Source organism: Nyctereutes procyonoides, unplaced genomic scaffold (assembly GCF_905146905.1).
Source record: "Nyctereutes procyonoides isolate TBG_1078 unplaced genomic scaffold, NYPRO_anot_genome, whole genome shotgun sequence".
Taxonomy (NCBI): Eukaryota; Metazoa; Chordata; class Mammalia; order Carnivora; family Canidae; genus Nyctereutes; species Nyctereutes procyonoides.
Window position 1 is genome coordinate 37,319,925 of NW_026575136.1, and position 23,343 is coordinate 37,343,267.

General features: G+C 56.4%; 1 protein-coding gene across 5 annotated transcripts in view; it reads right to left on the minus strand.

Annotated features, from left to right (window-relative positions):
* Window positions 1-462: 462 nt before the first annotated feature.
* The window catches only part of LOC129495506 (myelin basic protein), a 116,711-nt gene continuing 93,830 nt past the window's right edge, over window positions 463-23,343 (minus strand). For 3 of the 5 annotated variants that reach the window (XM_055303081.1, XM_055303084.1, XM_055303082.1), the window contains 5 exons: window positions 13,093-13,200; window positions 10,656-10,691; window positions 10,242-10,274; window positions 7,020-7,127; window positions 463-2,003 (listed from right to left, as the gene is read on the minus strand). In XM_055303081.1, the coding sequence (XP_055159056.1) occupies window positions 1,959-2,003; window positions 7,020-7,127; window positions 10,242-10,274; window positions 10,656-10,691; window positions 13,093-13,200 (330 nt within the window). In that variant the 3' untranslated portion in view covers window positions 463-1,958. The remainder of the gene's footprint in view (window positions 2,004-7,019; window positions 7,128-10,241; window positions 10,275-10,655; window positions 10,692-13,092; window positions 13,201-23,343) is intronic. The other 2 variants (XM_055303083.1, XM_055303085.1) reach the window with 1 other exon arrangement.

The window sequence follows — 23,343 nt, forward strand, 5'->3', positions numbered from 1 at the left end:
GGGAGCCAGGAAAAGCCAGACAAAACAACGATTTGGTTTATCGTTTTTGAAACGGAACTCTTGTCACCAAAAGCGACGGCACACAAAATTTCCCGAATCCCTCCCTCCTTGTTGTGGCTTTCTGTGCATGGCAGATGTAGTTTCTCAGAGCTTCTTTAGCTCCCGTCAGCAGCTGTGTACTCTGGTTAAGATAATGAAATGTGAAAATAGCCTAAAAGATTGTTTGAAAGTACCTCGGAGGTTCTTTTCCCCTGTGAGTTAGTGCATCAGTCAGTGTCCAGCCGTGACCTCTATTCCATGTCCTCTAATTAACGCGGAAGCCATCAGAGGACAGCACGCAAGGGCCGTCCAGCCCTTCCAAAGCACAGTCCGCACACGCATTACCCGGACACACAACCTCTGCTTGGCCGGGGCTCATGGCCTACACACCAGAACAGAGACAAAAGAAGACGCCCATACAAATATCATTAAAAGTTTATTATTTTATTTCAATATTCAAGAACAGTGTGTACTCCACGAGAGCCACCGTCACAGCACATGCTGTCCGGGTGTAGCTGCGAGGGGAGCTCGCTCGGCCCACGGTTGGCTCAAGGATGTAGATAGAGAGAGAGAGAGAGAGAGAGAGAGAGAGAGTGTGTGTGTGTGTGTGTGTGTGTGTGTGTGACTCAACTGGAGGTTTTGTTTCTGAAATCTTGTTCCTTGTTCCCCTGTAACCCTCTCGTCATTGAGGCTATAGATTAATAGACATTATATTAAACCCACACTGGACACCGGAATTAGGATGGGATTATGTTGATACGCAGGCTACTCCTCATGTTCGTGCTAAGGGGGACGATGCCAGCGTGGGCTCCACGGAAGGCCTCTAAGAGACACGCTAAAATCAAAAGGCGGGATCAGTACGTTACGAGGGAAGTGCAGGGAATGTCAGTTCCAGTTAGAAAAGGCACGATTCGATCGAGGAGCCCCTGCCTCGGCTCCCAGGGCTGCCCCGGCCCGGCCCCTGCCTCTGGGTCCGCGGGGCGGGAAGAAGGCGCTCCGAAGCCTATTCTCTACACACGTCCGCGTCTAGGATGCCAGCGGACGGCGGGTTATCCGTCCACCAAGGGTTAGTATCTGCAATGTGCACTGCCGTGGGATGTGTGACCAGGGTGACACTGCGAGGCCACCCAGAAAACTCCTCCAGTCCCGCTCTGAGACAAGCGTCTCCCTGGCCCCTCCTGCTGGGCTCTGGGGGGGAAACAGGTGGTTCGTGGAGGCCACCCTGGCTCCCGCTCTGCCGTCACCTGATGTCCCAGAAGCTCCTGTTTCCCGCTGGGGCCGCAGCCCAGCCCGACCTTGCCTCCCCGTCCCCTCTCTGCCGCGCCTGAATTCCGCTACGGAGTGGTGGGCAGCCGCCCCCCGCAGGCGCCCCTCCGCGCCCACCACATGGGACTCTTCACAGCTGCCCGCCCGCACTTCACATACCGAAAGCCCCCTGTGCCGCTGCCGACCGCCTCATCCTGGAGGGAGAGTGAGTGTGTGTTAGGGGGTGAGCAAGGGGCGGGGCGGGAAACCAAAGGAAGCCTGGAGCAGCAGCCCTCAGCGCCCTGCACACGTCTCTGTGGCCACGGCAGCGCCTGCGAAGCCGAAGCCGAGGGATGCGGCTCAGCGAAGCCGGTCGGAGGATGGAGGTGCGCGGGTCGGAGCGTCGGGGCTGCGCTGCCGGGGGCTGAGGCCCCGAGGACACGTCGTCTCCGGACACAGCGTGGCCGTGGAATATTCACTCTGTTTCCTCCCTTGAAGCTCATGGCCAGAAACCGCCGGTGGGCCGCGGCGCGCCTGACCCTGCTGTGTGCACGACTCGACGGGCGTTAGGCGGGAGGGTGCTGCTAGGGTGGGGAAGGTAGGGGCGGTATTAACTCGGAAGGCGGTTATATTAAGAAGCTGGGGACAGGGTTCTGCGGCCACGAGGCGGGGCTTCAGCGTCTCGCCATGGGTGACCCGGAACGACTATCTCTTCCTCCCTGAGGAAAGGAAACACAGAGTCAGGCCATCTGCATGGGCAGCCGTGGCCTCCACGCCCTCGAACCTGGGCTCGGGGGGTCTGGACACTGCGAATGGACACGTGTCCTGGACAGACACAATTTGAAGTCAAGAACAGAGTTGGCGGTCGTGGAGGGGGAGCACAGGTGCGCGGCGGCGGCGGCTCTGAGGACACGACAGGGAGTGAGTCCGCACGTCCCTCAGGAGGACGGTGGGGGGGACACCCCTTTCTTTTGGCATTCGTATTCTTATTCAAGTTTTAAGCTCTTGCCTCTTAGGTCATGAGTGAAAAGGTCATCCTGTCAGGGATCTCCCTGGGCCTGTGAGCCCCCAGAAAGTGACATACGTATGGAATATGCGCTATTCACCGGGTGACCCGCGTGCCCTGAGCCGACGCGACCTACTCTAGTTACGTCTGCCACGCTACACAGTAACATCAGTAGCCGCAGCCCAAAGCCAGAGAGCCTCGCGGCACAGTCACCGGAGGGGGTGATGGTCGTGATTTGTTGGGGTCCTACGTTTTCCAATGGAATCTCTGTGTCGTCAAATGACTCATCTGTGGGATCTTATTTTCCTAAATGAGAACATTCACGGACTCCCAGCCTCCGGAGGACCTGCAGGGCCCTAGGGGAGCCGCCGCCCCCCCACGGGAGGGGCCCCCCCCTCGCCTGCCGACCTGGGTGCTGCCCTCCGAGGAGCCCAGAGCAAGTCTGCACCTGTCTCCCCTGCCTTCCGAGTTCCCGGGAAATTCATCTGCACGGCTCCCTGTAAAGCGTGATCTAGTCCCGAAAAGCGGCAGATGCACTGCTCCCGAGAACGAAGCGCATCCAGGGTGACTCGGGCGACGGCCCCACCACCCCTTTGCAGGACAGCTCCTGTGAGGCAGCATTTCAATTTCCTGACGGCTCCCTCGGAAAGGAAAACAATGCTGGGCATTGGGTTTGATTTTCCATGATCGGACCTACAACTAGCAAGTACCTCCGTGATCGAAAGAGAAAGCCCGTCCCGGAGGCGGGAATCCTTAGCATCCGTGGCATCCCTGCTTTGCCGTCGGAGGAGCCGACATGTCGAGTCACTTCCCCAAAGCCAGTCGGCCCAGGGCAGAGTCGGGTTGCACCAGCACCTCTGCCCTGTGGGTCTCCCACGTTTTGAGCGGGTTGACCTGGAGCACGTGGCGGGAGGAGGTTGGCCCGAAGCTGCATCTGGGGTAGGGTAGGGTAGGGATGGGAGCTGCGGGAAGGTGGAGGCCCTGCTCTGCAATTGGAAATGAGAAACTGATTATATCTCGATGCGGTTCCCTGACTGGGAGAAATGCAGGGCTCTCCACCCAGTTTCCAACCAACAGGGGCAGAAAGGCCAAGGGAATGGTGCCCGTTAAACACTGGGAGGCGCCACGTCCCCGCGTGCCTCTTTCCAGCCCCCCCGTGGCCTCTCAGCGGTTGTTTTCCATGCACTGTAGCTGCACCGGGTGGACTCACCCAGCCCGATGACCCTGGTTGGCCAGTGTGTGGACACTTCTCGTAGTAAAATATAATGAAAGCCACACGAATTGAAATTCACTTTACTTTGACAGATCGAAGCTTCTCTTGAACTCTCAGAAGCTTTAAAATTTCTAAACTGCTTGGTACAAACAGAAATTCAGGAAAATATCGAACCTATTAAAGATACACGGGCCTTGTACCCTTGTGTTGGTTACACACCATGAACGTCCTGGGCCAAGACGGGGCTGTGCCGGCCAGCTCCGCCTGTGAGCACCCGACCCTGGCCCGGGAGCCAGGCCTGTGTCTGTACCACCGAGGCCAGAGGCACCTTCCCCAAGGTTGCCGTGTCACCTGGCCACTCCTTCAGGGGACAGGCGGGCACTATGCCAGCTAGCTCAGGGATTGCTCACCTGCGATGGGACACACCTGCGATTCCCAGGCAAGAGGGACACAGCGGGTTCCCACCGGGCCTTTCTGGTGTAGGAAGCCCTGGGGGGAGCCCAGGAGTGGTCTGGGCATCACAGGTGAGTCACAGGCAGGAGACCGCTTGGGAGACATTGCTATGCTGAGTGCAGGTCTGGGCTCCTCGTGGCCACGGCCCAGAATTCAGCAGACGTGTCATGATGACCTCGGTGACTTGGACGTGGGGTAGAATTTGTCTCCTTACTCAGATTTGCTTTAGGATTTAACATGGAGGAGGGGATCCTGCCTGCATTTGAGCTGACGTGGAACGAGTGGGCACGTCTCGCATGACATGAGCATGCATGTCACACACACAGAAGCCCTGTCTGGGATAGCAGGACCTTTCCGGCACCTGGAGGCGGGCCCTGCACCCATTGAATCTACACTTGGGGTGGGGGGCTCCCCACACATGTCCTCGCCGAGCCAACCCCACTGTGCATCCCGACCACGGGACGCGCCACACGCACGACTGCGTGATGACTCTTTGGGTTACAGACCCAATTATTCCCCCACAAACTGTAAAACTGTGATGTGTTAGCCACTTAGAAAGCCTACTCAGGATCCCTGGGTGGCGCAGCGGTTTGGCGCCTGCCTTTGGCCCAGGGCACGATCCTGGAGACCCGGGATCGAATCCCACGTCAGGCTCCTGGTGCATGGAGCCTGCTTCTCCCTCTGCCTATGTCTCTGCCTCTCTCTCTCTCTCTCTCTCTGTATGACTATCATAAAAAAAAAAAAAAAGCCTACTCACGCAGGTGAGAGCCCTCGTATCATGGTGATTGGGGTCGAGAGGCCTTGGGCCGGCTGGCGGAGGGCCAGCCTCAACCGGGGTGGCCTGGGGCCGGGTCTCAGGGCGTGATGCCACCAGGCCTTACACAGCACAGTCTTTTCACGTTAAGTGAAGCTGCCCACTGTGACCACAGCGGGTGGTCCAGGGACAGGTGGAGCAGAGGTGCTCCCGCTCTCATCCACCACCCAGAGCACCTAGAATGAGCAGTTTCCATGGAAATGCATGCCTTCCCAAGAATGTGACCTCCGGCCCCATGACGCAGGGTGACCGAGCTTTCACGTGGAGTAAGGATCCAGGTGAGTCTGCAGTGCCTGGACTCTGGCCGCTGGCCGTGGGGGAGCGGGGCGTGGGGGTGCCGTCTGGGGATTAAGCCCAGCCTGACCTCCCCTTTTACCGGGGCCACCAGGCCTTTCCTCTGGGGACGGCCATGCCAGCCTTTCACCCAAGAAAGAGGAAAGTGAAATCTTTCAGGATTTGTTTTCTCTACAGCGTGCCACGAGCATTGTGGGGTTTACGCCCTCTGTGCCCTTCCTGCCGTAACGCAGGAACCCTGTCTCCTCCACCTTGCCATCTGCCTTCCTGATTATAGTTCTTTGGGTCAGAATGCAAGCTGAGGGGGACACCTTGTGAATTATTGGGACTATTAGCGTCTGCTCCCAGGACGTCGAGCCAGCAAATGGGCGGCCTCGTGTGGATTCAGAGTAAGTGGGAGCAGTGGCTCGGCTGTTCTAATGAGAGAGCATGTGGGAACATGGACTCACAGTGGAGCTGCCAGACCGTCCGCCCCCCTGGGCACCTGCTCCCCGTGCTCACCCAGGGATGAGCACCGCTCCCCAAGCCCTGAGTCAGGCTGCACGGAAGGTGTGATATGTTCCTGCTGGGGTGGGGTCCTCCCCGTCCCCTCCAGCTGGGAGCCCTGGAGCGTTGGCTGCTGCTGGGGCCCCGGCTCTGCTCCAGGCCCCTGGACGGGTGGCTGCAGAAACCCCAGCCCCATGTGTGCGGGTCTTGTCCAGAGATGCATGGCTGGCCTTTCACTGTGCACAGCTAAGCCTGGGGAGTCAGGGGCCCTGGGGGGCAGGGCCCTGGGGAGGGGTGCGGCCCTCTGTGTGGGGAACCCTGTCCCCCTGTGCCCAGCTCCTCAGGGCCTGGGCTTCCTCCAGCCGGGAGCTTTCCCTGGGTGTGTGGTGGCTCTTCGGTCCCCGGCCCAGTGAGGCCTCCTCGTGTGGCCCCCCTCCCTGGAGCCGGAGGCAGGTGCTCCCTCCAGACTCTGCCCTGTGTCCTCCTGGTGGCACAATTCCAACCACTCTGTGTCCCTCACGCAAGAATATGCTCTTCACGGGGCTGTGGATTCCTGAAGCTGGGGAAACATCCCCAGCCCCCCAAGAGCATCTGCCTGTGGAATGAGCAGAACTGCATGGTTGCAGACAGACAGGGCGCCTGGACAGCCTCTGGCCCCTGACTGTGGGCACGGCCAGTGTGGGCTCCCAGCCAGCCTAGCGCTGGGGACAACCTGCGGAGGCGGGGTGGCGCCTGTCACTGTGCTCATCCGGGCCTCTGCCCACCGCATGTGGCTGCCGGGAGGTCATGCCCGCGGCTCTCGGATGTCCAGCCTCCAGCAGGCCAGCTGGCCACTGCCGCTATCCCTCATGCCTGAGCATGGAGCCGTGGGTGAGCCCTGGAAACTGCTGTGAGCTGCTCTGGGGGCCCTGGGGGTGGTGGTAGTGGGCATGAACGGAGGCCGAATGGGCCCCTCCCAACCCCTGGCAGCCCGCCTAGGGCTGGTTAGAGCTGAGGATGGGTGGCAGTGGGGCTCTCTAGGTGCCCAGGCTGAGGCTGGAGGGTGTCCTGTCTCCTCCAGCCCTGTTGGGTGCCTGGCCCTGCCATGGTCACTCACTGATGGTTAGTGGCCTGGGTCTAGGACCCCAGGGTCGACACCAGGTGTCCCCCGCATGGCCTCCGGGACCCCTGCCTGCCTGCCCAGTGACTCGGCTCCCGCTCCTTTCTCTGGGACTCACACACCTGAGCCCAAGGCCACCCCAGGCCCCCCAGGGTGCAGTAGAGCCTTGTGTGGGGCCCCTCGCATGTCCTCGAGCTCCCCAGGGGAGCCTGGAGCAGGGCAGCCAAATGGGCCCCCAAGAACGTCCCCGAATCAGCTGGGCTGGCAGGTGAACCCCGGGGAGCCCAGTGTGGGATGGCCGGAGGCCTCTCCCCAGCAGCCCCGACCAGTGACCCCGGAGTACCCTGGATGTTAAGAAGGGTTACATTACCAGTTTGAAGATTTTGGAAAGTGTGCCCTGGGCGTCGGTGCCCTTGAGCCCCTTGTGAGCTGGAGCGCGGCCTCCGTAGCCAAATCCCGGCTTCTGGCCCTCGGCTCCCTGCAAGAGACCAGACAGCTCTCAGGGTGGCACCCGTGGGCCTCTGGGGTGGGGTGGGGTGGGGGCAAGGGCCACTCCGCGAGGCAGGGGCCCCGCCCGGGCTGCCAGCATTAGACATGCGCCCAGAGGCTCCCACTGCAGGACCAGACTCATGCACTTGGCCAGGTGGCTCCAAGAGAAGTGCGGTGCGTCGAGCAAGAGCTGCTGAACGCCGTGTGCCCACAGGGGTGCAGGACCAGGGCGCAGGGGCGGCTCTGGGCCCGGGGAGAGCTTCCCCGGGTGGGTGGCTGTGGGGGGCCAGGCGCCTGTGTGGGGATCCCTGCCTGTTTCTTCACGCACATGCCTCTCATCCCCCCTCTGCTGCAGGTCTACAGGGTGCAAGCTTTGCACTTTGCACAATTTTGAGGTCTGTATGTTTCCAAAGGAGAAAGACAAGGTTCAAATTCTCTGGCCTGGAGGAGGCTTCCCTGGGATGTCCATGGCCAGCTCCCCTGGCCACAGCGTGGGTGCCCTGAGAGCTGCCGTGGGACCCTCCTGGGGGCCCAGGATCGGGGCAGCCAGCAAGCCATGTCCCTGCTGCCACACACCAGGGAACAGCCCCAGGCACCCAGCAGCCTACATGGAGTCCCGGCTCTCAGGTCCCTGGCTGTGGGACCTCGGGCAGGTGTCCAAGACACTGAGCCTCAGGTTCCTCTTCTATAAAACGGGGATAAAATGGTCCCTCCTTCCGGGGTGGTTGGGGAGGGGACCGCAAGCTCCTGGATGCTTCAGACCTGTGCCTGCTGTTGTTACGGGAGAGGCCGAGCCCTCACACTTGTGGGAGGAGGAAATCTCCTGCGTGTCACAGAGCGATGGCAGGTGATTGTGGGAATGCGGGACACCCACGCCCTAGGACCAGTCTATCTTCCAATAGGCTTTACTTGCAAACGGGAGCATCCCCTGTGGATGGGGGGAGGTGTTGGGGGATCAGGCCATGCAGACGCAGAGAAGGTAGCGTTTGCAGGACAGGGGGCTCCGCCGCGGGGGGGCCAAGCAGGCCGTAGGGGCCTCGGGTGAGGTCCCTCTGCCCCGCGAGCCGTCTTCAGTGCGCAGGGTCTGGGATTTCGGATCCTGTCAGCAGGGCGTGGGGAGCTCTCTGTGGTCTGCTCCTAAAGACCTAGTCAACTGAATAATCGCGTCCTCGGGGGGAGCCCCAATCCCCGGCCTCAGCCTACGGTGATTTCAAGCCCACACAAGCCCACACGTTTGTTTTGGGCTGTGGGGATTGGGGATGCCGGGCAGTCCATGCCCTATCTGAAGGTGCTGGAGACACAGCATCGGGGGTGGGGGGGCTGGCAGGTGGGGGCCGGGCTGCCCTGGAGCCCTGCTGCCCTGGTTCCGCAGATGTGCTCGCTCCAGACAGCACACAGGGGCGGGAGGGGGACGGGCCACGGCCAACGTGTGCAGTGCTGAAGGCAGACACGTGATGTGGACAAACGACAGCTCGCACACCGCGCGAAATCCTCCCGTCTCTACTGCTCTCCTCCAACAACAGGAGCTTCTGAGAACAAGATTCAAGGATAGGTTTTTCAGATTAAATCATCTGCTTGACTTTTCCTCCTTCCAAGTTCTTGGTCACTCCTATCTTTGGACAACCTAGAACTTGCCAAGAAATAAATGTTCAACATGGTTTAGAAAAAGACGGGGCGGGGGGGTGGGCAGGGGGACTTTAAGAAGCTCCAAGGAAGAAAGTCCTGTAGTTTGAGAAAACAGACAAACAAACGAGATGCAGAGAAGGATGCTGCTTTGGAAAAAAAGAGAAAAAGAATAAAGATTAGTTGGCCCCAAAACGGAGACGCAGAGGGAAGCTGAGGTCTTTCCGGTTAGCTGCCGGCCGGGGCGGGCCGTCCCTGCTCGAGGGGAGGAGGTGGTGGCGCCCGGCCCGCGTCCCCCCGCCGACGCTGCTTCGTGCCCCAGAGTGCACGCCTAGAGAGGCAGACCCGGGTTGCCAGCACGAGAGGTCGTCCTGCATGTCATCTGTCTCCTGCTGGCACAGAAAGTCAGGAATTAACTGGCTGTGAGGCCTCGCCCACGTGTTTCCTACATGCTTGGCACTTTCTTGCAAATTCATGGGCTTCAGAAGAGGCTCAAATGCATTTGCATCGAGTGTTCCAGCAAACTCCCTGTAAGAAGGCACCAGGGCCGTCCAAGGGCTTCATGGAACACCCTGCTCTTCTCTGTGGGTCTTGCCCTCCTCCCGCCCCTCCCCCTACTGCTCTCCCCTTCTTCCTTCCTCTTTCTTTTGAACCCTTGCCATCCATTTACACGGCGCTCGTTAATTGAGCACCAGGTATGTGCATGCTCTGCACAGGGTCAGGTGCTCGTAGGGCACACGGGGTTCCTATATGCCACTGGTTGCTCTTCCATTTTACTCTGTAGTGACAGCTTTAGAGAAGTAGGAACCACATCTAGCATCTAACTGAAGCCGATGGGTTTGGTTAACATTCACCCATAGGCCTTTAGACTGGTTCAGACACCAAATGTCACTGGTGTCTAGAAAGTGGACAAGCTGGCCATTTAAAACCTGGATGGACCCCTCGCCCTCAGTTTTCAAAAGCCTGAAATTCCTCAAGAGGCTTTCCTGGATGGCCCGATATCTAAGCTGTGGTTCTCACTACACCATCGTCAAACCCCAGAGCTTGGAGCCTCCTTGGATCATATGACTGAGGGCAACATCCTTCCCACATGCTGGTGGCATTGTGTTTCCTCAACCAAGTGTCAACCTGGGGCAGGGCAGGTTATTTGGTGGGTCCACTGGCCACAGGGCCTCCCGCTGACTGCGCCATGGGGACTTCCCTCCAGCTCTTGTGTAGAAGGAAGTCAGGAATATTCTCGAGCATGGAGCGGCCCCTTCCTGGGCATGGAGGCAGGCGCCTGTGCCCTGCTGCAGGGTCAGGAGTAGTGGCCCCTGGGTCCTCCCAAGACAGGAAGGCGGCCTCTGATGGCGTGGGCAAGCAGGCTTGACGGGGATGAAACGGGACCATCAGGTGGTCCAATGGGGCAGAGCATGGAAGCTGGGCAGCTGTGAAGAGCAGAAGGGAGAGGGAGCCGCGTAGACACGGGAGTGTCACCTACCCAGCTAAATCTGCTGAGGGACAGTCCTCGCCCCTGTGTGAGAAAGAGAGAGAAACAGTGACATTGTGATCAAGGCAGGAGGAAAAAAGCCTTTTAATAAACAAGAAACAGTGATCAGGATCGTGCTGAGATGGTGAAGGGTGTTCACGTTGGGTATGTCCCAGGGCTGGCGGTGGCCACGGGGGCGGCTCGGGGAGGATTTGGGGCCAGGGTCCAGAGGAGAGCCAGCCGGGAGCCAGCAGCGCTGTCTGCTTGGGTGCGTTTCTTAGCCTGTTCTACTTGGGGTCCACGTAGCAAACATTTTGGGACCAGGTCAGGTTGCTGTGAGGCCAGCCCTTCTTTTGGTATATTTAGGGATTTCAGGGAAGTGCTACAAATGGAAGGACCATCAGTAACAACGTTCAGAGGTCTTACCTTTCCTTGCGATGGAGGAGGTGTGCGTGGTGTCACCTACAAAGACACACAGAGACAGGTGAGCTCATGGAGTCGTGCCCTCACCTCCCTGCTCCATCTACTGGGAACCCGAGGGCCCAAGGATCACCCCTCTCCACCCAGCCTCCCCATTCCTGTCCTCGTTCAGTGAGAATATAGGCCCTGATGATCCAATACCAGGCAGAGTTTCCAGAACACTCAGAAAGCATTTCAGAGAAGGGACACATCAGCAGGCCCCATAAGGAGGAACTGCTTCCTCCCGGGGGTTCTGGGCACACCCTGTACATGGATGGGGGCCATGGCCCTCACTAGGGGTTGGAGGTAAAGTGCCCCCTGACACTCTCAAGTCTGTGGCTCCTAAAACTCATTTATCAGCATGCAATATACTGTCTGAAATGCCTGCTGCACAAAAAGCTTATGATTGGAAGCTTGTGGTCCTGCTTTTGCTTTAAATCCTTACTTTTTAGAGCAGTTTTAGGTTTCTAGAAAAAATGCATGAAAATGAGGGAGTCCCTATGCATGCTCTCGTCCTGCACACTGTTCCCTACTTACTACAGCCTGGCATCAGCCTGGCTTCTCTGTTACAGACCATGAACCCAAACTGACATGGGTGTATTAGGTGAAGCTCATCATGCACGGTAAGGTTCCCTCTCACGTTGTGCGTTCTGTGGGTTTGGACACATGTGCAATGACATGTGTCCACCAGCTCAGTATCGCAGAGTCCTTCCCTGCCCGAAAATCCCTCTGTGCTCTGCCTTTCATCTCCTCTGCCCCTAAACTCTGACAACCACTAAACTTTTTATCTCTTTGATGTTTTTGTATCCATAGTTTTGCAAAGCCTGCATTTTTAAACTAAGCATCTCATAGTACTTTAGTCTCAAAGGAGTGAGTTCTTTGCTAGAACATAAAATTCAGCAAGTGGCAGATGCAGTGTGGACCTTGTGACCAGGTGCTAGAGTTGAGCTCCCATGACCAACCTCACCCTGAGCAGGAGGGACGCATCGTTGGGGATAGACTCAGGTCCTCACTGATTAGAGCTCAGGGTCATCTGGGGACAGACTTAGGTCACTCATGGTTTAGAGTCAGGGTCATCTGGGGATAGACTCAGCTCCCGATTGCCTAGAGTCAGGATCATCTGGGATAGACTCAGGTCCCTCATGGGTTAGAGTCAGATCATCTGGGATAGACACAGGTCCCTGTGGATTAGAGCTCAGGGTCATCTGGGGATAGATTCAGGTCCCTCATGGTTAGTGCTCAGGATCATCTGAGGATAGACTCAGGTCCCTCCCTGACTCCTGTCTAACAGCAGTTCTGTGCGTGTTGTGCCAGAGGAACAAGAAGTGTCCCCTTCTTCAGGAGACACTTGGCCACCAAGAAGTCTGAAGGGTACTTCTGCAGAGATGAGGGCCTTCGGTGGGCCTCATGTCACCTGAGGTACCTCCAGCCTCGGCTGGGCTGTGGTTGGAGTGACAGGCGCCTTGCACCCAGCTCCCACAGATGGGTGGCATTTATGGCTGTCCCCAAATGCCCACAGTCCTGCCTCAAACCCCCAGGCCTGAGACCCAGCCATCACTGTTGCTTCGGTGAAGAATCTTCTGTCTTTGACAATCCTTAGACTCAGGTCCTTCATGGGTTAGAGTCAGGATCATCTGGGGATAGACTCAGGTCCCCATGGATTAGACTCAGGGTCATCTGGGGATAGACTTAGCTCCCCATGGATTAGAGTTCAGGATCACCCGGGGATAGACTCAGGTCCCTCATGGTTAGTGTTCAGGATCATCTGGGGATAGACTCAGGTCCCCATGGATTAGAGTTCAGGATCACCCGGGGATAGACTCAGGTCCCTCATGGTTAGTGTTCAGGATCATCTGGGGATAGACTCAGGTCCCCATAGATTAGAGTTCAGGATCACCTGGGGATAGACTCAGGTCCCTCATGGTTAGAGCTCAGGGTCATCTGAGGATAGACTCAGGTCCCCATGGATTAGAGCTCAGGGTCATCTGGGGATAGACTCAGGTCCCTCATGGTTAGTGTTCAGGATCATCTGGGGATAGACTCAGGTCCCCATAGATTAGAGTTCAGGATCACCTGGGGATAGACTCAGGTCCCTCATGGTTAGAGCTCAGGGTCATCTGAGGATAGACTCAGGTCCCCATGGATTAGAGCTCAGGGTCATCTGAGGATAGACTCAGGTCCCCATGGATTAGAGCTCAGGGTCATCTGGGGATAGACACAGGTCCCCATGGATTAGAGCTCAGGGTCATCTGGGGATAGACTCAGGCCCCCCTGTGGATAGAGACAGGGTCATAGGAATAGACTTAGCTCCCCAGTGGATGAGGCAGTGGCCAGGGAGCCCCTGACCCCTGCAGTCTTGATTCTCCCTGCTGCCCGGTGCTCACAGGGGGATGGGAGCACTTACAATGTTCTTGAAGAAATGCACTACGGGGTTTTCGTCTTGGGGCCGGCCATGCTGGGACTTCTGGGGCAGGGAGCCATAGTGGGCAGTTCTCGCTGCGTGATGTCCATCCTGGAAGAGAGGGCGCGATGACCTTAGGCCTCCTATCCTCTGCTCTGGCCTCCCTGGGGAAGCTGCCTGTCTTCTGTCCTGGGGACCTGGATTCTTTTGGATCAGGATTTATGCTGGGACATGGCGGACATGACACAGGACATTCCTGGGACAGCACATCTGGGGGTGAAGCTGTGATGCATAGGAAGCATCTCCACCCCGGAGCCAGCATCGGGCTGCTTCCAAGTCCCGTAAGCAACAGCACAGGGGGAGAGAAGGGAATTCAAGGGTGAGCCCACCTAAGCCGGGCACAGGGTCAGTAAGCAGTGAGAGAAAGCTGTTATTTTCCTGAGCTTCTGCTGTAAATGAAGGAAAATACTTAGGAATTACATGTAAAACATAACAGCAAAAAAAAAAAAAAATCCAAAAAAACCTGCCATGAGCTTTGGAGGGTTCAACACGTGAGCTAGCCTCTGTGTCTCAAAATCAGCATCCCAGGTCACAGTGGCAGTGGTGTCTGCCCAGTTGGGATGACCACTCCCACATCGTGAGCATTGCGGAAGGACGGGGGGTGGTTGGGGCCCGGCGCCTCCCAGCTGTGGAGATGACATGGAACGTGGTGGGCAAGAGTGAGGTTCACAGAGCAGCGGCCTCCATGGCCCCCACCCCCGTGGGCCAACTGTCACCCACACAGGAGTCCGACCACTGGGGACAGGCACCCCGAGCAGCCTCCATGGAGATGGGGTCCACTCCGAAGAGCCTTCCAAGCAAAGGCACCAGGGCCTGGTGAGAGCTTGCGGAGCTGACCCTGGGGCTTTCCTCCTGCTCGCCCAGTGACACAAGCGGGCAGGAATGAGAGTCAAGGTTCCCGAAGGTCAGAGGGCCCTTTCTGTTAGAGCGGATCAGTCACCTGCGCTGATGGCCCTCCCTGGTTCCTGTCTACTAGCAGCTCTGTGCGTGTTGTGCCAGAGGAAGCCCTTCTTCAGGAGACACTTGGCCACCAAGAAGTCTGAAGGGTGCTTCCGCAGAGGTGAGCGCCTTCGGTGGGCCTCACATCACCTGAGATAGCTCCAGCCTCGGCTGGGCTGTGGTTGGAGTGACAGGTGCCTTGCACCCGGCTCCCACAGGTGGGTGGCATTTATGGCTGTCCCCAAATGCCCACGGTCCTGCCTCAAACCCCCAGGCCCGAGACCCAGCCATCACTGTTGCTTTGATGAACGAACCTTCTGTCTTTGACACACATCAGTGTATACGTTCCCCTCTCTGCGACCGACATTAAAACCAAAGCTGGGTGAGCTTCTTCTCTGAGTCCAGACACATGTGCAAACGTGGGTGACCTCTTCCTCCTTCCCTCTGGCCACTGACCACCGGCCACTGGCCACCAGCCACCAACCACCAACTACCGCTGCTTCTGTTTCACCAAATGGACACCATTGCTCCAGCGGGCAGCCCACAGAGAACCCACTGCCCACTCAGGTCTATACTACTTGCCACATGTTTGCCCTGAGTGGTGTGGCCCCTCCCTGTGTTGGGGATGAGGTCACCTGTACCCTGCCAGCCTCGGTGCAACTCGACTCCTGCTTCCGTGGGACTTTCTGTGCCCAGCTCACCCTTCAAGTGCTGCTGCCTGGACAGGTGGGTGGTGGGAGGGAGCCAGGGGTTCCGTTACTGGGGAACCCCTGAGCCTCCTTGTCACTCACTCACTGCCGATGCTGCAGGGACCTGCATAATCTGCTTCTTCCTCCACATTCTTGTCTTTCACTGAATTTCCAACTGTTGGGCTTCACTGGCCAATCCCCTTCAATCAGCGCACCAGCCTTGTATGCTTTCCTCCAGTGAAGGAGTGAGCATAAGGATTAAGGACTAAGAAGCAAAATAGATGAGCCAGGAAATGATTTAAATTACTTACTTTAAGACAAATACCTCCTAAGTGTCTGATACGTCTACCAGGTGGTTATTTATGAGATGTCATGCTAATCGTCTGAAATGATGAAATAAGCTCGAAATCCAGTGCATTCACAGAATGTGTGAAAAGCTCTCAAAACTCAATAGTTAATAAAAAAACAACCCAGTTATGGGGCAGCTGGGTGGTCGGTCAGTTAAGTGTCCTGCCTTCAGCTCGGGTCATGATCCCCAGGTTGTCCTGGGGTCTCTAGGATCTGACCCCGAGTCCCTGTTCAGCCAAGAGCCTGCTTCTCCCTCTCTGTCTCCCTGATTGTGTGCTCTATCTCTCAAATAAATAGTAAATAAAATATTTTTTAAAAACCCAGTTAAAAATAATGGACCAAACACGGAATCGATGCTGCATGAAACAGGTCAGGCCGGGGGCCAACATGCACATGAAAAGATGCCCAGCATCATTAGCCAGTAGGAAAATGCAACACAAAGCCCCAGGAAGATACCACTACACACACATTACAATGGATAAAACTAAAAATACCGACAATACTAAGTATTGGTGAGGATGTGCACCACCAGGAACTCTCTTGCGTCGCAGGTGGGAATGCAACATGGTACACTCTGCAAAACACTTCAGTGGTTTCTTTGTTAGCTGTCTACTTCCCATAGGACCCTGGGATCCTACTTCCTGCTTTGAATCGTAAAAGAAAAAAGATATTTTTGAAAGTCCTTTTTTTTTTTGTAATGAATATATTGGTCACCAATTTTTTGAAGGAAAAAGTAATTTAAATCTTAAATGAAAACTTCTATCTGGGGATCCCTGGGTGGCTCAGTGGTTTAGCACTGCCTTTGGCCCAGGGTGTGATCCTGGGATCCCGGGATCGAGTCTCGCATTGGGCTCGTTGGACGGAGCCTGCTTCTCTCTCTGTCTCTCTCTCTCTGTGTCTCTCATGAATAAATAAATAAAATATTTATTCTTTATAAATATTCCCTTTAAAAGGAAAAGAAAAGAAAAGGAAAAAAAAACACCTGTCTGTGAAGGTTTATCAGGAGCCCAATTCCTAATCACGAAATTGGCCAACAACCCAAACATTCACCGTGGGAGAAGGGATAAAAGAAACCATGTGCCCGTACAGCGGAATATGGCTCAGCAATAGGACAGAACAAACTTTTGACACAGACAACGATGCAGAGGCATCTCCAAAGGATGCTGCACTGAAATTTCCTACCGTGTGATCTCACTCATGGGACGTTTTCCTGATGATTAAAGCATAGTGAGGGCGAGCAGAGCGGCGGTCGCCAGGGCGTGGGGATGGGCAAGGGGAGCCTGTGGTGGGCTTGCAACGGGGACGTGGTAGGGGTATGGCTCTGGGGTGAAGCATCCTCCTGTGGTGGCAGCTACAACAAAGGCCACATGTGTTACAATTCAGGCCACTGCACACCGAGAACCAGTCCGGCTCCCTGGAGGCTGGTATCTCAAGTGGCCCACGGCCTCTAGTGGGCTCTGCCTTTACGAAGCTGAGTGTCCATGGAGACATGGTGTCATCACCCGGACCTCCCGGCGGGAGGCCTGTGTCTGTGAGTCCAGCCATCCGTCGACAATCTGGCTCTCCCATCCCTCTCTGGGCGCTGGCTCGTGCAGTTGCCCTTGCTTGGAACATCTTCACCTTCCAAATGTGTCCACTTTCCTAACAGTGTGGCCCCTCGAGGCTGGAACACCTCATGCGGCATCAGACTGTCCTTCCCCCAGAACCATCTTCCCTCTTTGGCTAATTTCAGTATGTTTCTGGAAAGAGGAATAACCTCCATGCGACGACCCCCAGAGCTCCTGGCGCTGGGACTCAGTGCAGGTCAGCAAGTACTAAGTGGACAAAGGCATCAAGAAACCTGCTTTGTACCGTGGCCTCGACTAGAGAGCACCCCGTGGGGAGCAGGGAGGCCCGGGCCTCACACCGGGGCTGGTGTGATCGGGGGACGTGGTGCGGGCTGCTGGGGCATCTGTCCGCTCACCTGGGGGCAGCGCAGATGGAGAGGCCCTGGGACAATGTTCAACTGCAGACCAGCCCCACAAGGCCACCGAGGAGCAGCCAAGGGGTGAGAATAACTCTCCAGTGAGGTTTACGTCTCAGGGCATTTCTCAGACTCTAGACCGCGTCTTTAACCTATTTATTTGTGGATCACTTAAGGAGCTTTTGCAGGAGCGCACCTCGCTTGTCGTGGCGAAGATGCCCTTGTGTGGTGGCGGTGGCATGGCGGTGAGCTCTGAGCCACTCTTCACATTTTTTTTTCAGTTGTGGTAAAATATACGTGAGATTCACTGCCCTAACTGGTTTTAAGTGTGTGGTTCGGTGGCATTAAGTAAATCCACACTGTTGTACTACCGTGACACCGACCACCTCCAGAAGGTTCTCTGCATTCCCTCAACTCTCTCCCCTCGTTCCCTCGCCCCGGGCCCTGGCGCCCACCATCGACTTGCTGTCTCCCGGGTGGGACTGCTCCAGGCACTCCATAGGAGCAAGCGGTTCAGGACTTGTCCTGCTGTGTCCGGCTCCTTTCCTTCGGCTTCAGGCCCTCACGGCTCATCCGTGTTGTAGCAGATGCCAAGATTTCCTTCCCAGATTTGTAAGGCTGGATGAGGTTCTGGAGCATGGACACACCACCTTCCACCACCTTCTGTGTATCCGTTCACCCCCTGAGGGACACTTGGGGTTGCTCCCACCTTTCGGCTCCTGCACTGCATCCCTGGCCTGCGCAGGCCTGGCCACATTTCCATGGCCTCTGACACCAGGCAGAAGAGACACCTGGACCCCCACTCTCCCTCAACAGCTCGAAGGGACGCTGTTGGGTGGCGAGGAGTGTGGGGTGGCTGCGAGGAAAAGCTGAAGCCCTGCTCCGGCCCTCTTCCAGGGGAGTCTCTGGGCCTGCCCCGGCAGCAGCAGCAGCCCCCGGCAGGCCTGAGGAACCCCTTTAAAGATACTGGGGTTTTGGTTATTTGTTATATTTTACACTTTATGGGACGTGGGTCCTTACCTTGTTCTCATACCCCAGTGAGAGTAAGGGGACCCGTGTGCTGGGACAGGAGAGATGGGGAGGACGCTGGCAGGAGGGAAGGGGGTCAGGGCCCAGGGCCCGAGGGTGACCCATCGGCCTATAGACCGGGGGCCAGGCGGGGGCCGAGGGGCATCCCCTGCTGCAGCCCTCTGCATCTCATTTCTGTCCCGAGGCCCTCCTGGTCCTCAACCTCTGTTGCACAAGCACCTGGGGTAGATGGCATCCCCTGCCAGGCAGCCCTCTGAGCTGGGGTTTCCTAACAAAGGAAGGATTCTTGGCACTTAGTTTTAGTTGTATTTTGTTCTGTCTGTAGTCTCCATGCCCAGTAAGGGGCACGACGCAGGGCTTGATCCCACAACCCTGAGATCAAGGCCTGAGCAGAGATCGAGTTGGACACTCAACCCACTGAACACCTGCCGGTGCCCCAAAGCTCAGTTTTTAAGATAAACAGTTATTCTCTGATGATGCACTTCTGTGTCCACTAAGGTTGAATTAAAAAAAAAGAGGCAAAATGGTTATAACATTTTACTGTTGTTTCTCAAGACTGGTGTGTCCTTGCCCGAGTCCACCCCATTCCCAGCAGCTCTTTCCTCTGTGGGAGGTGGAGAGGCACCGGGGCCTCTTTGGGGTGGCTGGGACCAACTGGGACGAACTGGGACGAGGGGTAAGGTGGCAGTTGCGGGCAGGGCTGAGAGCAGTCAGGGCCGGGGAGGCAGAGGCCCCGGAACCCCACCGCGTCCCCCCCACCCCTCATCTACACCTGCAGCCAGGCCGTCTTGACACAGCATCTCCAAAACACGTGCAGCTGAACGTTTTGGACAAGCGAGATTTGAAAAAAATAATCTACTGACTTCTTAATGAAAGCTTTTGGACTAACAAGAAAAAGTATATGAAAAAGTCAAAATTGGAAAGAAAGGTTGTAGAAGAAATTCTACTGCATAAGGACAACCCTTCTTTCTCAGTTTGGCGAGACAGCGTTCAGGCCTGGCTCTCGCAGACACGCGGAGAAACGTGCAGATGTGATCTCAGTTTGCACGACGTTATGTGGCACTATTGGCACTTTTTTTTTTTTTTGCATTGTGATTAATAAAACAACAACTCCTGGATGGCAGGTACCATCATGCTGAGAAGACTTAACCACCATAGGTGGGAAGCCATGGCACAAAGGGCAACCATTTCATTAAGTTTTAGGGTAAACTGCTTTTTCCAATGACCTATGTCATGGTGTTGCTTTTGAAAAATAGGGATTATTTTCCCTCCACTTGAGATAATGTCCGACCCCGGCAGGGGGAGCCCGTGCACCGCCTTCCAGGCCACCTCCCGGCCCCCATTCACACCTCAGAAGGGGATTTTTAACAGTTTTCCAATTTACCAGAGAGCTGGGAGTTCTTAAACCTGCAAGCACTAGCAGACTAGTTTTCACCCGCCACGCCTGCAGATCAATGGTCATCACTTTGGGTAAAGACTCATTCCTTCGAGCCTGATGGCTGTTTCATGAAAATGAGCATTTGGCAGCACGTTTGCATTTGGATTTGATCAGAGACAAATTGACGGGGTCATTCCCTCTCGGAAGAAAATGCCGTATCTGGAAAAAAATTAATATTCACTGTGCCTGGGGTTTTGTGGTTGGGGGAAAAAATCTCTAGCTCTTACTTTCTTACCTTATCCAGAATCAACCGTTGGAATGTCAGTGAATGAAATCCTAGTGACTCCCTGGCTCCTGGATGCATCCCCATCCTCTGTGTGCTCACCACTCCGGGGGCTAGGCCCCGAGATGCAGGAGTGTGCTCCGTGTTGCACGAGACACAGCCCAGCGAGACCTGGGCCCCCTCCCTCCCACAGCCCAGCCTTCGTTTGCCACTTTTCTCTCCTGAGTGGATGGCGAGGAGGTGCCGAGAGGGCAGGGATGAGTCACTTCATATGCAGGCACTAAGGAAGGCTGCTCGAAGCCTGGCCGAGTGTAGACCCACAGCTTAGAGCAGTCTCCCAGGAGCCCAGAAGCCCGCCTTAGGACCAATACTTTCTGGTGCTTTAAACCCAAACTTCACACTCCTGTGCATCTGGGCTGCTGCCTCCGAGGCTGAGTCCTCACAACGGAGTGATGCCCCCGGGGTGTGTTACAGCGTTGGAACGGTTTTTTCAAGGCCCAGCAAACTGCCCCGGCTTCCTTCCCATCAGGTGTATGAACTTAAGGCACATTGTGCTCCCCGACCTTCCCTCCACGGTGCGCTAGCTCGGGGGAAACTGGCCTGCCCCCGCCTGCCCCCCGAGTTTCCACACGATGGACGAAGACAGGAGCTCGGGTGGAGGGGCTACAGGAGAACCCCTGCCCTTCCTCAGGCTTGAAAGCGAGGCTCGCCATGGAGGTCCCCAAGGTGGGTGCTCCTCACACCCGGCTTTACTACTGCAGCGCTCTCCGGTGCGCTCCCGCCCTGGCCCAGCAGCCTGGTCGCTGGTCCTCCACAGACCTCTGCTCCCGTGAACAGGATCCTGAGGCTACAGGCAGCCAGCCTCTCTCTGTGCTGTGGCCCCTGACACCCCTTCCGAGCAGAGACACGCCAGGTGTCACCTGTTGCCCTCCGACGGGTCCACACACGGGACGGCTGGTGCGAACCACAGTGATGGTTTCCTGACCAGTGCGGTCCTATTTAGCCAAGTCATCCAAGTTCTAGAAACGTCTCCCTGTGCACCCAGAAGATTCCATTGAAAAAGGGAATGAAGAAAGTGATTCTATTTGCTTTTAAAATACAGGGTGTATGATTCTTAGGCTCGGCCTCACCATTTGGAGAACAAGAAATGTTGCTCTGCACACTCTGAAGCAACCACTCCCTTTAACAGGTGCGACAACCATTCCTCGAGAGGGGATACAAGGGTGTGCAGGCCGGGTGTCCTGACTTTCAATCTGGGGCCCAATGCAGTGGGCCACTGCACCACGCCACATTCGTGTGGGCTCCGTGTGGGACACGGGCTTATGTTCCAAACCTAACATGGGGCAGTAGATGGAGAAATCATGGGCAAGCCATACGACAGAAGAGAAAGCTAAGAAGGAAGAATGGTTTTTTTGTTTGTTTATTTTTAAAGAGCAGGGCTTATTTTATTTTACTTTTCATTTGTAGACTTACCTTCCATTGACTTGTACATGTGTGACGAGCAAGAAACAAAAATGTTCCCGTGTATAAGGAGAAACGAATGTCTGTGGATGGAGTCAGCTCCAGGTGTATGTTAACGCCTGGAGGGTTGGGTACGTGTGGCTGCCGCTCTCCTCTAGAAAATCAGTCCCTCCCACTCGGGCGAACACAGATAGTTGGGACAGCAAACGCGAGAGCAGTTAGCATTCTGCAGGATGCAGTCGTAGGTCATGAGAACTAGGGGCCCGTACACTGCCGCTGAGCACGGAGCAGCTGGGGCTCCTTGTGGACACGCAGACCACACGGTCGGCGTCATTCCATTCTGTTTGTGTGACGGACCCCGTCCAGCCCCCCAGCCATGCACCTGGCACACACATCTTGGGTCCTTACTCCTGCACCAGGCAGGCTTATCTCCACCGGAGATTGCACGTGGCCACAGAGCGGTGATGGGGACACTTGCTGTGTGCTCGGAGGGTTTCACCAGAGGCCTTGATGGCATCAAGGGATTTGCATTTGCCTTTTCTTGACCCAGAGAAATCTTTGATTTTGTGGCATCCTCTCTAGAGAGACTCCGGTCCAGGAGCCATGCACGTGACCTCTGTGTCTGTTTGAAAAAACCCGAGCAAGACTGGGGGTCACTGAAATGTTTTTCTCCCATCAAAGTGGTAATTGGCCCAAATACGTTCTCGTGTATGGTTCTTGTGCTCTTTGTATCGACGGACCAGGAACGCAGCGCACGATGAAACCCAGACACTGTTCCGCCTCCTCAGTGTCACCTCACGTCTTCTGCGGCTTATAGAAACCCCTCGTGTCCAGGAGCGATCTTGTTTCGACGGTTCCTCCTCCTGACAGAGTCCGGGGCTCGAAAGGCTTCCTTCTTTCCCCCAAGACACTTCCTTACACCCTGCTGGCCGCACCGACCTCCTGCCGTAACCCTGCCCCCACCAGGTGCCGAAGGAGATGCCCCTGACGTGTGACCCAACGCGGCACGTGCACCAAGGCCCACGCGTCTGGGGTAAAGTGAGCCGCCTGACCGTGAGGGGTCTGAGCTGAGCGGGCCCTTGTGGAGCGGGTGCGGGTGTGTCGAGGAGAGAGCCGGGCCGGGGCTCCCCCCGCACCCTGGACCCCAGCGCTCCTGGAAGCCAAGGTGGCAGGCCAGGCTCTCCCGCTGCCTCGGGGCCACACTCCCACTTCTGCCGCCTGCGGTTTTCGGGGGAAGCCATCGCACCGGCCTTGCTCTGACTTCCAATGTGCCTCCGGACGGAGAGGGTTGGTTAGTATGGGGTTTTTTTTTTTGGGGGGGGGGGGCAAAGTCAAGACTGTCTCACTCTCACTGACGGTAGAGAATTCTTCTCTGTCTAGATGACACGTGCAGTTGGTCGTGTGCTTTTGTTCTTTGCAAGTTGAACAATATATTTGTTCCTGAAATGTTGACTCAGGCAAGTCTGATTAGAGCTTCTTTACAGAAAGCTGTGCAGAGTAACAGCAGTTGTCTATTTCTGGAGGAATCTGCAGGCAGACCTTTGATGTAGAGGGCAATTTTAGGTTAGCCGGTGCCTGTCCTGATAGTAGATTTCTTCTGGGGTCCTGGAGGGTGAGACAGCCAGCAGGACGCAGCCTGCAGGCTTGGTGGTTTGTGGGGTGTGGCCTGTGGGCATGGTGGCTTGTGGGTGCAGCCTGCGGGCATGGCGGGTTGTGGGGTGCAACATGTGGGTGGATTGCGATTGTGCTCTTGTTGCTGACGTCCAGCTCAGCAGGGACCGTGCCCTGGTCTTGTGATCACAGGGACCGGCTCCAAGGTCCAGGGCTTTGCTCACTGTCAGCCAACCATGAAGCTGGGGTGGAGACAACAGCTGCTGTCTGGGGGCAGAGGGAGAGCAGTGCATCCCGGCTTCTTCTGGGAAATCGGGAACCTGACCACCTCCATCCCCTAAGGGATGGCTCTGCCCCCCTCAGTGGCCACGATGGAGTCGCAGTCAGAGGTCTGGACGATGACAAAGGAAATGCGAGCCCGAGGCTGTCACCGCGGGTACAGAAGGACACAGCGAGCCCAGTGTCGCAGCTGGTGCCCCATGTCCAGCTCTGT